This window comes from Thamnophis elegans, chromosome 1, assembly GCF_009769535.1.
Source record: "Thamnophis elegans isolate rThaEle1 chromosome 1, rThaEle1.pri, whole genome shotgun sequence".
In the NCBI taxonomy this organism is placed as follows: domain Eukaryota; kingdom Metazoa; phylum Chordata; class Lepidosauria; order Squamata; family Colubridae; genus Thamnophis; species Thamnophis elegans.
In genome coordinates, this window is record NC_045541.1 from 128,341,695 (window position 1) to 128,354,551 (window position 12,857).

Genomic DNA, 12,857 nt, shown 5'->3' on the forward strand with positions numbered 1-12,857 from the left:
AAGAACTGAGTCAATAACCTGGGAGAAGGCATGGCCTACTGAAGTTGGAGTTTATTCAGTACAGTAGCTTTGTGATTCTGAAGACACAGGAGATAAAATAAGTGCCAGAAGGCGCGCACACACAAAATAAGTGGAATTCATATTAACCCTGTGGGACACCTACTTTCAATGGGGGAAAACACAAGACTTTTATATTCTTGAAGTATGTAACTCTGTATGAGAGGAGAAAGAACAGGGACATACTAAGCATCAACTAATTCACACACACCCCTAAATAAAAAGCAATTGTTTTCAGAGGGTCATTCCTCTTGTCCATAATGAGTCCCCAAACAATGCATGACTGTTTTAACCCAGCTTTGAAATTGCACACTAGCCCTCAAGGCCAGAAGAGGCTGGTTACTACACAATCATCCCCCACGTGAAACTATCACTGAGAACAATGTTGTGAGAATGGCAATGTGTGTCTCGGAATCTATTTCTTTAGTAATTTATATATCAAGAACCTGTGGAACTCCAGCTATGCTGAGCTAAAGTTTCCAGAAATGGAGCCAGCATGGTCAATGATGACCATGCTAGGAATTTTAATATAAAGTAAGTTGGCTTTATATCTGTTCTAAGAGGAGGGCAGCCGGACCAAAACTAGTATTCTTTCTCCTTTGAATACTTTCTCCTTATTTCAAATGATTTTAAAAGCTTTCCTATCAAGTCAAAACAATCATATAAGGCAAAGGTGCCCTGTACAAATAAACTGTGTTTGCTCATTAGGTTCTTGATCATAGTTGAAAGCTATTTTGAGATAATTAATGAATATGAAAAAGGTTATTCAGAAGCAGAATGAAGAAATAATCCAGATTCCAAATCTTTAAGTGCCTTCTTTCTTAATATGCTAATGCAGGGCTTATGAAATCATTAAAAAAAATTCCAGGTACTTCTTGAATTGCTTTTGTGGTGTTTGGATAAGTTTCAAAATAGCTCATTTTCATTTCATTATTAAAGAAGTGATACTGTCCACAGATGAATCTCAATTTTTGATAATATATAAAAATTGTTTTTTTAAAACAAATGTACACATCTTACATCTTTGAATATGTATCTTAAGTTATGCAGAAACTGTGTATGAAAAGGACACAATTTTACTGTGAAATAAACAGGGTGTTTGACAGGTGAATGTGATTAATTATAAGTTCCCTTATTTTATTTTTAAGGAAAAAACATCTACCAGTTACAAGTTTTTGAAAATTACCCAAGTAACTTTTTCTGCCAGCCTTTCTGGAACTGTTAGCATAATCAGTTTTCCTTTATATGCTCATCCAATGGCACTATTTCTTCCAGTCAATGAGCATAAATCAACTCATTTATGCAGTCATGAAATGATTAACTCTTTATAAAATAAAAGTGCAGGATTTTTATTTTCTAAGACCAAATTCAAATTTAAACTGCAGACTACATTATGAATACCACATTTTTTTCATACTACCAGGAAGTTTTAAAGCATGACCTTTGATCATGCTGACAAATGCATGGAAGGAATGGGAATAACCCTGACTCAGTATGACACCATCTATAATAATTTCCAAAGAAGCAACTTTGAATGCAAGGCAGCAAGGACTTACATCTCCTGATTTGAGTTTCCTTCTTTCAAACTATGATGGCTAAGGTTCAAGGACCTTAGTCAGAACTATAAAAAGGCAATACAGGGCAAATGTATCCATTGCACATATTACAGTTTTGGATTAATGCAGGGCTTATGAAATCATTTGAAAAACCGTACTAGCTAGAAACTCTGATTATATATTTTATAAAAGTTTCAATGACACTGTGTAATGAAAGAAACCAAGAGGTTAACTTAATAAGATATAAACTCTCATCTGTTCATCCTACCTACATAGAAAAGGATCCATTAGTACATATATGGTATACCGTAATTTGTAAGAAAGTTAAACATATTGAGCAAAATGTGAGGCATAAAAGATAAACTTGTGGAATTGGTTATTAGTACTAACTGCAAGAGGCATATTGATAACATGGTGTGACTCAAGGCAATATTAATTTGCTGCACGTTTGCATGAGCAATAATTCAATGTTAAATGCTTACTGTTTTTTTCTCTACTCAGAAAACCAGAGTAATTAACCCACTGAAACTTCAGACATGACCAAGTATCATATTTGGTATACTTTATTTGTATGCCGCCCTTTTCCCTGAGGGGACTCAGGGCGGCTCACAGTTCAGGGGGAGGGGGAGACAAACAAGTTACAAACATGAAGACACACATTATTAAAAAAAAGCACAACAGTCATACCATTCGGGTGGGGTTAAAGTCATTAGCCCCAGGCCTGCTGGGACAGTCAGATTTTGAGGGCAGCGCGGAAGGTCTGGAGGGTGGTGAGGGTCCGGATCTCCATGGGGAGTTCGTTCCAGAGGGTCGGAGCAGCCACCGAGAAGGCTCTCCTCCGGGTAGTTGCCAGTCGACATTGGCTGGCTGATGGAATTCAGAGGAGGCCTAATCTATGCGATCTTATTGGTCTAGTGGAGGTAATTGGCAGTAGGCGGTCTCTCAAGTACCCAGATCCAATACCATGAAGGGCTTTGTAGGTGGCAACCAGCACCTTGAAGCGCACCCGGAGATCAACAGGCAGCCAGTGCAGCTCGCGGAGGATAGGTGTTACGTGGGTGAAACGAGGTGCACCCACGATCGCTCGCGCAGCCGCATTCTGGACCAGCTGAAGTCGCCGAATGCTCTTCAAGGGCAGCCCCATGTAGAGCACATTGCAGTACCCCAGCCTAGAGGTCACAAGGGCACGAGTGACTGTTGTGAGAGCCTCCCGGTTCAGGTAGGGGCGCAACTGGTGCACCAGGCGGACCTGGGCGAATGTCCCCCTGGTCACAGCTGACAAATGGTGTTCAAAAGTCAGCTGTGGGTCCAGGAGGACTCCCAAGTTGCAGACCCTGTCTGAGGGGCGTACAATTTGACCCCCCAGCCTGAGAGATGGAACACTTGGCCAATTAGTGGGAGGGAAGCACAACAGCCACTCGGTCTTATCTGGATTGAGTACAAGCTTGTTAACCCCCATCCAGTCTCTAACAGCTTCAAGGCCCTGGCTCATCACGTCCATCGCTTCATTGAGTTGGCACGGGGCGGACAGATACAGCTGTGTATCGTCCGCATATTGGTGGTATTTTATCCCGCCGTCGGATGATCTCTCCCAGCGGTTTCATGTAGATATTAAAAAGAAGGGGGGACAGGACCGAACCCTGCGGCACCCCATACGCTAGGGGCCTAGGGGTCGATCTCTGCCCTCCGACTAACACCGACTGCGACCTGTCTGAGAGGTAAGAGGAGAACCACCGTAAGACAGTGCCTCCCACCCCCACCTCCCGCAGTCGTCGCAGAAGGATACCATGGTCGATGGTATCGAAAGCCGCCAAGAGGTCAAGGAGTACCAGGATGGAGGCGTGGCCTCCATCCCTGGCTCTCCAGAGATCATCGGTCAATGCGACCAAAGCGGTTTCTGTGCTGTAGCCAGGCCTGAAGCCTGACTGGAATGGATCAAGATAACTGGCTTCCTCCAAGGACCGCTGGAGCTGAAAGGCCACCACCTTCTCAACAACCTTCCCCACAAAGGGGAGGTTGGAGACTGGACGATAGTTGTTTATGTACAAGGTGTATAAGCGTGGTCTCTTCTTGTGCTTTGGAACGAAGTTGACAAAAGTCCCAGGAAGGTTTTTAAGATTTAATCACTAGGCTGATTGATAATATGCCATCAAGTTGATGCAGACTCTCATGATCATGTAGATAGAATATCGTCAGGATGGCCTGTCCCCACCAGACCCTTCAAGTGGGGGTAGGCTTCAAAAATTTCAGCAACAGGTTCTCTGCCCGGTTGCTGGGTGGGCCTGCACCATGGTGTGTGTGTGTGGGGGGAGAGGCATTTTCGCTTTCCCCAGGCTCTGGAGGTTTTCTTTGAGCGTCTGGGAGGGTGAAAACTTCCTCCCCCGGGATCCAGAGGTCCTCCGGAGGCCTTCCATGGGCCCCGAACTTACCTCGCATCCAAAACGGGCCATGTGGAGACTCCTGGGAGGGGTGGGGTGGGCAGGGCCAGCCATGGGTGGGATTTGGAGGTTCTCCAAACTGGCCATAACGTTAGCTATGGGTTCTCCTGAGTCCAGGCAAACCTGTTGCAGCCCACCCCTGACTTCAGGTCTCCTAACAGTGCACCCATTATTGCTGTAACCAAGTCCATCTACCTTGCTGCTGGTCATCCTCTTTTCTCTCTCTCTTTCCACCTTTCCAGGCATTATGGATTTCTCAAGGAAACCAGATCTTTGCATAATGTATCCAAATGTGATGTGAGCTTGATTATTTATGCTTTGAGCGATAACTAAATTGATTTGCTCTATGATCTATTTATTTGTGTTCTCAGCTATCAATGGTAATCTCGAGTCTTTTTCCACACCAGAGTTCAGAAATATCAATGGTTTTTCTGACTTGCTTTTTCAAAATTTATTTTTCATTTCCTTAAGAGTCACAGGAAAAAAAATTCCCTGCATGATTCTGATCTTTGTAGAAATTTCTCTTATCTTTTTCAATGCCTTTAATGCTAAACTACTACGTGCCAATCTGCAGTATAGTTCTTGACTGCTGGTTTCTTTACCATTAACAGTTGCTCTTAAAAGGCAGAAGCTACCCACCTCTTCATTAGTTCCACCTTTGTCATTAGTTTGGTCCTTTATATTTAATTGAAGTCCACCCTCCCCCCATCTCTTGATTCTGTGCTAGAGAATCTTGCAAATCACTTGCATTTTCAGTTATCATGATTGGATATAAGTATCATAATCAACTTGGTTGCTTAGCCTAAAGAGCTACTATTATTTCATTCACACACACTATATTTAGCCATGCTAACCACGAGCGAGGAAATATTTTCAGGCAGCACTGCTTCAATAGTCTTGAAATGAAGATGAGCAGTGCCCAAATAGCCTGCAATGCAGTAAAATCTGCAGCATTATTTTACCTTTTAAAAATCCTTCTATATATACGGAAATGAATTGAGTTTCAGCTGCTTGATTTCATTTGAAGCTATTTTTTTTTTCCAGCAAAAGAACCATTTCACCAGAGCCAGGTCATTTTTCATTTTTTTAATAAATACGCACCTCACAAGTAAGAAAACTATTCACAAAATTTACAAACTATACATGATATACATATTACAAAGTACAGGGCTGGCAATAGACAGCCTGTATGTCAGGAGTGTCACACTGGATTTCTTCGAGGGCCGGATCAGCATTGTAGTTCTCCTCCACAGGCCGCTCGTGGGATGGTGGGGTGGTAGGGGGAAGATGGGATGGACACCTCCTGCAGCACTTTGCCAGCCAAAACGGGGTGCGATTTGGCCTGCACACTGTTGAAGGCTGTCCAGAGTCAAAAACGAGTCACCCGTGGGCCCCTCCGCACCTCATTTTGGCTGCCAGAGGCACTGCGGGACAGTCCTTTGCTATTTCCAGGACGGATTCAGCCCACGGGTCTGGAGTTTGACACCCTTGCTGTATGTCATTCCTATCCTTCTAATAAATGGTCAATCCAATCAGTTTGAGGATTGCCACAATTCTTCTTCTACGCATAACAAAGAGTTCCTACTCTCAGTCTTTGGAACAGGTTTATCAGTCAAGCAGAAACATATGGAATGTCTTCCAAAAAGTCACAAGAGATGATAGATCTAGCCAGTCCTGTTGTAGAGTGAACACACAGGTAGACTCTGCAGTTCTCAATTCTTCTTCTGAGACCATGTTGAGATCTACTACACCAATGTCACACATGGAGAATAACTCAACCACTTTTGGCATCTTTCTGTTTTCACAATGTTGATTTTATAGGGTGACTGCTGCAGTTCTGCAACTGTTCACACGGTTGTAGTTGTAGTCTTTCAACAATTCTCCTCCTCTAACAAGACACATGCCGTCCACCAATAATGCAGTCGTCATAGAGAAGCTGGACAAGGGAAATTAAAAAAAAATCAGTTTATGATCTGTATTTCTAGTAAATGCTCTCTTGCGCAATATACAAGCCAATGCACCAATAACTTTCAGTGAATGCACACAAGTTAGCATCACATTTTGCCTCAATGTGATTTTCTAAAATCTAAGGGTAACAATGATTAAGAAGCTCTACTCTTGGCTTTTGGAGTCCTCAACTTACAACAGTAATTGAGCCTGAAATTAACGGTTGTTAAGTTGTGTTGATTATGAAGCAAGCAATCATGTGTCTGCAATGGGTAGTTTGTTGGCCTTAAATTCAGACAGGTTGCCGAATGCCCAAAATGTGATCATAGGACCCTTTGTGTGTTTGTGTATGTGCATCCATCATAATCTGTGTCATCAATACTTTTGTGGGGTCACTAGCCGAACAGTATAACATGCAAAATATTTTTGTCAACATCTTATTTATGTGCATTTTAAAAAAGCAATTTAGTACAGCAATGTACTTGATGCAAGTGCACTGAATCAGAAAATTTTCTACATCTTTCTGTATCCAAAGGTTTACTTTACAGATGATTGTAAAGAAATTAATTAAATTGTAATTAAATTGTAAGTAAATTGATTTAAGGAACCTAAGGCAATTATAATCTATCAGTGGACAATGCATTTTCATACTTCTTGCCTCATAGAAAAATATGTGAAAATTATTGGGGAATTCTAGCTGCACACAACTTACTTCATCTTCCGTATATTCCAATTCTGATTCACAGCTTTCTTCATCTTCACTCTCTGATAGCATCTGCAAATCCAGTGTGGTAAATTGTCTCAACTGTTCCTGTATGAAGGAGTTATTTCTTCCCCATGTGAGCTGGTATGGAGAATAGCCCTGGTAGGTTACTTTGTTCACATCTGCTCCATGCTTCAACAAAAGGGAAACCAGTCCTTCATTCTGCAAATCTACGGCCAAATGCAAGGCAGTCCTACCATTGCATGGCTCCTGTTTAGTGAAAAACAAAAGGGAACATTTAGTTAGCAATGAAAAAGGCACCAGAATTACTTTCAAAATAATGAAATGGTCTGCTTTTTTTCCCCCCAGACAGAAACCTACCTGAGCATTGACATCTGCTCCCAAGGACAGAAGACGTTCTACAATGGCCAAGTATCCTTGAATAGAAGCCAGGTGGAGACACGTGTGGCCTGTTAAATAAGCACAGGAGAGAGAAAAACATTATTTCCTGTCATAAAGAATTGCTCCAAGGTGTTAGCTATAATTTTGAAAATCATACATATTAGAATCTATTCATTATTTAGCACAGGTTGTCTAAATGAAGTAGTTTGATATGTTGGCTTAATTATCAATTATTCTTTGAATACTATTATTCCAAAAAAGAAAACTTCATTTGTGCATCTAATGCTTTACATAAACCTATCCCAAAGAGGAATTCTCAGAATTTTCAACTAGCAGACTGTGATTTCAACAATCTGAAGGGGAACTCATTTTGGGGAATGCCACTGTACTGGGGAAAGGGAAACGATGAATTTCTTACTTTACAGATACTTGTTACAATAACTTTCAAAGAGAATGCAGGTCAATACTGCAAATCAAAAGGCAACGGTATGATGCCAAGGTCAGCAATGTCGAAGTGAGCCATTCAGCCAATGTTTGCACTTACCGCTGTAGTTTGCTGCTTGTAGGAGAGAATGGAGTTGGGGCTTCTGGCAATACTGTATAAGAACATTAACTCCTCTGAGGGACCCTTGTTTACAAGCAATGTGCAGCGGTGTGTTTCCTCGGAAATCTCTGATTTCTGCATCACAGCCTGCTTTCAGAAGAGACTCAGCAATTTCAGGCTGATCTGTGATTGCCGCCAAATGAAGTGGAGTCTACAAAAGGATAAGTGACAAAAATAAGGCAATCTGCTAGAAAAACAACACAATCTCTTTGCTATACATATTGCCATACAATCCTTCATTTATTTCAGTTAATGAATCCTACTCTGACTCTCTCTGCTTTGTATTATGCATGCATGTTCAGGATCAGCAGTGTTAAATAAGTCTTTTAAAAAATTGCAACTTTATTTTATTCATTAGACTTACAGATTGCATTTTCTCCAAGAAGTGAAGGTACTGTGTATATTACTCCTGCACTTTTTGTCAGAAAATTTTGTAAAATAAGTTAGAAAGCAGTGATTGGCTAAAGTCTTCCAGTGAACTTACATGGCTGAGAAAAGGAACCTAAAATATTTATCAATGCTTCCCCCCCCCCATGGAATGCATTCTCCAGTATTTTGAGTATTGGCTGGGATCACTCAACATGCTAAGCCACATCAGATGTATAAACCCCATTGGTGTTCTAATTCCTTACTTTTGAAAGCCTTTCTTTCCAAATATTTGTGAAAATATGACACTAGTGTGCAAGCAAAGCTGGAGCCCTCAGGCCAATAACCATTTCTACCACCATGGAAAGCCACTTCTAAGTCAGGCTAATGAAATCCAAGGATCCTTAAATATTCTTAACATAAATTATTGCCAGCAATGGGCAAACAAGTTTAAGAAAAAATATTTCCTCTTATGATACTTGATATTTATATTGTTTTGTGATTTTCTCTTACTGTACCCTTTCTTTCATCTATTGTTTTACAAGTTTATTTGAAACTGTCCCCATGCTGTCCATAGCCCACCAGTCTGACCCTTTTGCAGGTCAAGCGACAATGAAAACGCAAAGTTACCTGGTTGAGATTGTTCTGGAAATTCAAGAAAGAAGCATCCCGTCCTGCTTGGTGAACGATTTCCAAACTTAAGGATTTTTTTTCGTGAATAATAGCCAGATGGAGAATCCTGCAATAGGAAAACAATGGGAAAAACCCGATGATGAGCCAAAAAAAATATTCCAGGATAAGTTCGTTCTCTTCATCACGTGGGCAACGGGCTTACTGGAGTCATAGGGGAAAGAAGGCGATTTCGAAAGCCTGGGGTTTTCAGGGCCGCGCATTGCTGCAGCCTGGTATTTTCCGTGGAGAAGCTGAGTGTTTCCGGGCAAAGCGCCAGGGACTTTCCAGCGCACTTCACCCATCACCCCGCCCGGCGCCTCTAGTGAAGGCTCCTCCCTCTCCCCGCTAGTACATCAAGTTCCACAACTTGGCTACCGGCCGAGTACAAGCAAGCGACGTGGGAGGGGAAAACCCAGTTTTGCAAAAAACCCCGGGATTTTTTTTTTTAGGTAACAAAAGAAAAAAAGAGAGAGAAAAAGGAGGGGCATCAAAGGGATCGTTCTTCCCAAGGCCTCTCCGCTTCCTTCGTTCCTAAGGATCGACGCGGAAATTCCCACTCCTTTTTCCCCAATCCCGACGCAATGGCAGGAAACTCCAAAGGTGATTCAGAGTACACGGGCTCTCGGGTGTCAACCTAGGTTTGGAATTCTTTTTCTTTTTTTCTTTTCTTTTTAATTTAAAGGCGCCGGCGCCCAGATACTCGGATGCACGTCTTCCGAAACCACCAGGCGTAATTTTGAACCAAACAATTATGCCCAACGTCCGTTTCTCACTACGGCAGGGGTGTCCAAGCTTGGGAACTTTTAAGACTTGTGGACTTCAACTCCCAGAGTTCCCCAGCCGGAATTCTGGGAGTTGAAGTCCACAAGGCTTAAAAGTCCCCAAGTTTGGACACCCCTGCACTACGATGTATACATATTCTCAAGGGATCGAAGCATTCAAGCCCATTTAATGAATTAAATTAACTTCAACCCATGAAAATAAATAAATCGATTGCCTATTTGCAGTCCCTAGTTTACAAATCCCACTCAATCCCCTCCTCGTAGAGCCTTTCCTTGGTAATTCCCCCTCCCCCCCTTTGCTATATTTCTAAAATAGACTTTGAATGCTGAAGTGGGGGCGGCGGCGTGGAAGATCAAAGAAATACCGAAAGGCAACGTGAAAATACTTTTAACATACGGCCACGCAGCAGCACACAACTTCACTCCTCTTTCCACTTCACTTTCTCCCTTCCCCTCCCGGCAGGTTGAGATTTGCACTTTTTGCACCATGCGTGGAATCCAACAACGTGGATTGTTGGGGGCTCTCGTTTTTCACCTCCCCCCGCCCCGCATTTGCAAACCCCGCGTCCCAAGACTTACGTGTCTCCATCTTCAGTCACCAGCTGCTTCCAAGGCTGGGCTAAGTTCCCCGAGTCGGCTTCCACGGGCTGGATTCGGATATCCTCCAATTCCCGGACGAGATTTTCGAACTCGTCGTCTTTCATGGAGCCTAAGCCGCTGTCGTGCCTGTCGTCCTGGATCAGGCTGAGCTGCCTGTCCTTCTTCAACACCTCCCGGGGATGCCCGTCCATTGTAAAATCCATCGGGTCGTCCAAAGTAGCGGGGCTCAGCATGACCTTGGCCGAGTGCGCGCAAACGCTCAAGTCCGCCGCTCGCCGCTCAACTAGTTGCAAAGTTCTCTCCGGAGATTCTGGCGGGCGGAGGCAGCGCTCGCCTATAGAGCTTCGGCGAAGGGGATTTTTCTGCGGGGCGGAGCCTCAGCGGCTGGGAAATTCCCAGCCCAAGTGGAAGGCGAGGTTTCGAACTAGTCTGGTCCTGTTTGAAAAAGGCTGCTGTGGCGGAGCAAAGGGTGTCCTGGCTGAGGAATTCCCTCCCTGCAGTCACGCTGGAATTTTTTTCCCACAGAAGGGAAAGTTCTTTTGACTGGATAACTCGATGCGATTAAGGCCGTTCTGTTCCTCCTTGGAGCTTTTTTGCGCTTCTTGCCTTCCCTCTGTGCGATTCCTTGCGGATTTGCACGGATCGAGGTGAGGGGTAAACAAAAGCTTGCAATCCCTCAAAAGGCCCCTCTTTTGGGAATCCCCTCATTGGGTTGTAATTTCTTTTCGGTTGGGAAAAGATGCTGGGTCTTTCTCGCAGGGCGGAGAGTGGGGAATTTCCTTTCGCACTGCAAAGCCGTTCTTGAAGGGGAATCTTAAAGCTGTGAATTTGGGGCAGCACCTCAATTTTTCCTCGGTAACGGAAATCCCTGTTCACCTACCCCAGGTTTCCTTACGTTGGCGCATAGCAATTTTTTGCTCACGTTTGAAAGTTGCCCAATTTTCGCGGCTTCCTTCGTCTTTTAACAGCAGCTGCAAGGCAGGCAGAAGTGCATTCGTGAGAGGCTAATTTCCTGCAATTATTTCCAGAACTTTGCCCCAAACTTCGTATTATTTTCCTCTATAAAATGCAACGGGAAGAACGCGGATTGTGGGTTTTTTTTTTTTGGGTGGGGACAACAACCATGGGTGTGGGAAAAAATTGACATGCATTTGGGAACGTAAATCGTCCTCCTTAAAAGGTTAGAAGTGCATTTGGAGGGAGGCAGGTGCTGACTTGCCTTTTGAGATCTTTGCACTGTGAAATGCCCAGTTTCAATGTAATTACTGGGCGATTTTTTAAAAGCCCCCCCCTTCCCCCCCTGCTTGAATGAAGACAGCTGCTCTCAATTTAAAATGTCTGCACTGCCACCTAGTGGAGTTGACTAAAACTGTTTCTCAAGCTTAAGATATGTGGAATTCAACGCCCAGGGAAAGCCCCAAAGCCTGTGTTCCTAAATTCTTCCCAGTCTGTTTACCAGCAGTAGCTAAGGGAGGCATCAGAAATTTCTTCTGTGTTAGGAAGCAATGTGTGTGCGTGTGAGTTTTCTGCTTTCCTCTTGGGTTCCACCTAATAGATGTGTGCTTGTGTGCATGGAAAGGAACAAGCCAGGCTGCACAAACTCTGCCCTGGGTCAAAGGAGGTAACTGGCCTTAAAATGAAGCAATCAGCAGTGTTCCAGCCCCTGCCCACAGGGATTCAGGGAAATTTTTTTTGGAAGGGAATGTTTTTCTCCCAACCTTTCTTTACATAATTTCTTTCCAATGTTTTGTTGGATTGGGAAGAATAAAAAAAAACACACTTCAATGCAGAACTTTTCAATACACTCTAAATTAGGGGTGACCTGGGGGAGGGGGCAAGCTGACATGGCTAGGGTGGGTGTGGCCAGCTCAATGTCACTCATGTCGGGGGCACCTGTGATGGCCCAAGCACTCTGCCAGAGAAAATGGGCTCCCCAACTCCGTTTTCGGTTGCGACAGGCCTCCTGCAATCTTTTGCCAGTGAAAATGGAGCTCAGGAGAGCTGTGTGTGGCCCTGTGGACCAGATCTAAGCACCCCGCGGGCCAGACTTGCCCCCCCAGGCCTTGAGTTTGACACCCCTGCTCTAGATCAAAAAGGAGGAGTCTGGATAAGAATATTTCTCTTCTTTCTCTGCTTTTTCTTTGTGATCCAGCCAGTTGTCAAGGTAAAAGCTTGCCTACCTTCTTCATTGAGTCTTCTGGAAATATTGTCCAAATCACCTATGCAGCCCCCAGAGTTCCATAAAAGTGGGAATTGTGCATTTATTAAAAAGGCTCATGTCAAAAAGCAGTGGGCAAGGTCTATTTGCTGAAAATCCCCTTCTCTACAGCTCTTCCCATTGTAAGAACTTTCTCTTATGGTCATCTGGCTTTTTAGCTGTTTATGATAAGAAATAAGCCACTCATTTTCTCTTATGGAGAAAGGAACCGTGGTGGGCGCAGTGGTTAGAATGCAGTATTGTGGGCTAACTGCCCACTGCCAGGAGTTCAGTTCTGACCAGGTCAATGTTGACTCAGCCTTTCAAGGTTAGTAAAATGGGGACCCAGATTGTTGGGGAAATATGCTGACTGTAAACCGCTTAGAGAGGGCTGTAAAGCACTATATATGTCTAAGTGCTATTGCTGTGCGGCTGTGCAGCTAATTGACTGTTCCCAACCGAGCTACACTACCAGGCAAACATTTGAACCTGTAGTGACATCTTTGCTAGAGGCTTCTTGTATTGCATTCTTT

The 12,857-nt window shown here is 43.6% G+C and overlaps 1 protein-coding gene across 1 annotated transcript; it reads right to left on the reverse strand.

The window, feature by feature from the left end:
• Positions 1 to 5,790: 5,790 nt before the first annotated feature.
• Positions 5,791 to 10,453, reverse strand: NFKBIA (NFKB inhibitor alpha). The gene is made up of 6 exons (XM_032230884.1): positions 10,107 to 10,453; positions 8,704 to 8,812; positions 7,648 to 7,858; positions 7,083 to 7,171; positions 6,711 to 6,971; positions 5,791 to 5,987 (listed from the first exon to the last, which is right to left on the reverse strand). Exons 1-6 carry the CDS (start codon positions 10,358 to 10,360, stop codon positions 5,940 to 5,942), a joined length of 972 nt encoding a protein of 323 aa, XP_032086775.1. The 5' UTR covers positions 10,361 to 10,453; the 3' UTR covers positions 5,791 to 5,939.
• Between the last annotated feature and the right edge of the window lie 2,404 nt (positions 10,454 to 12,857).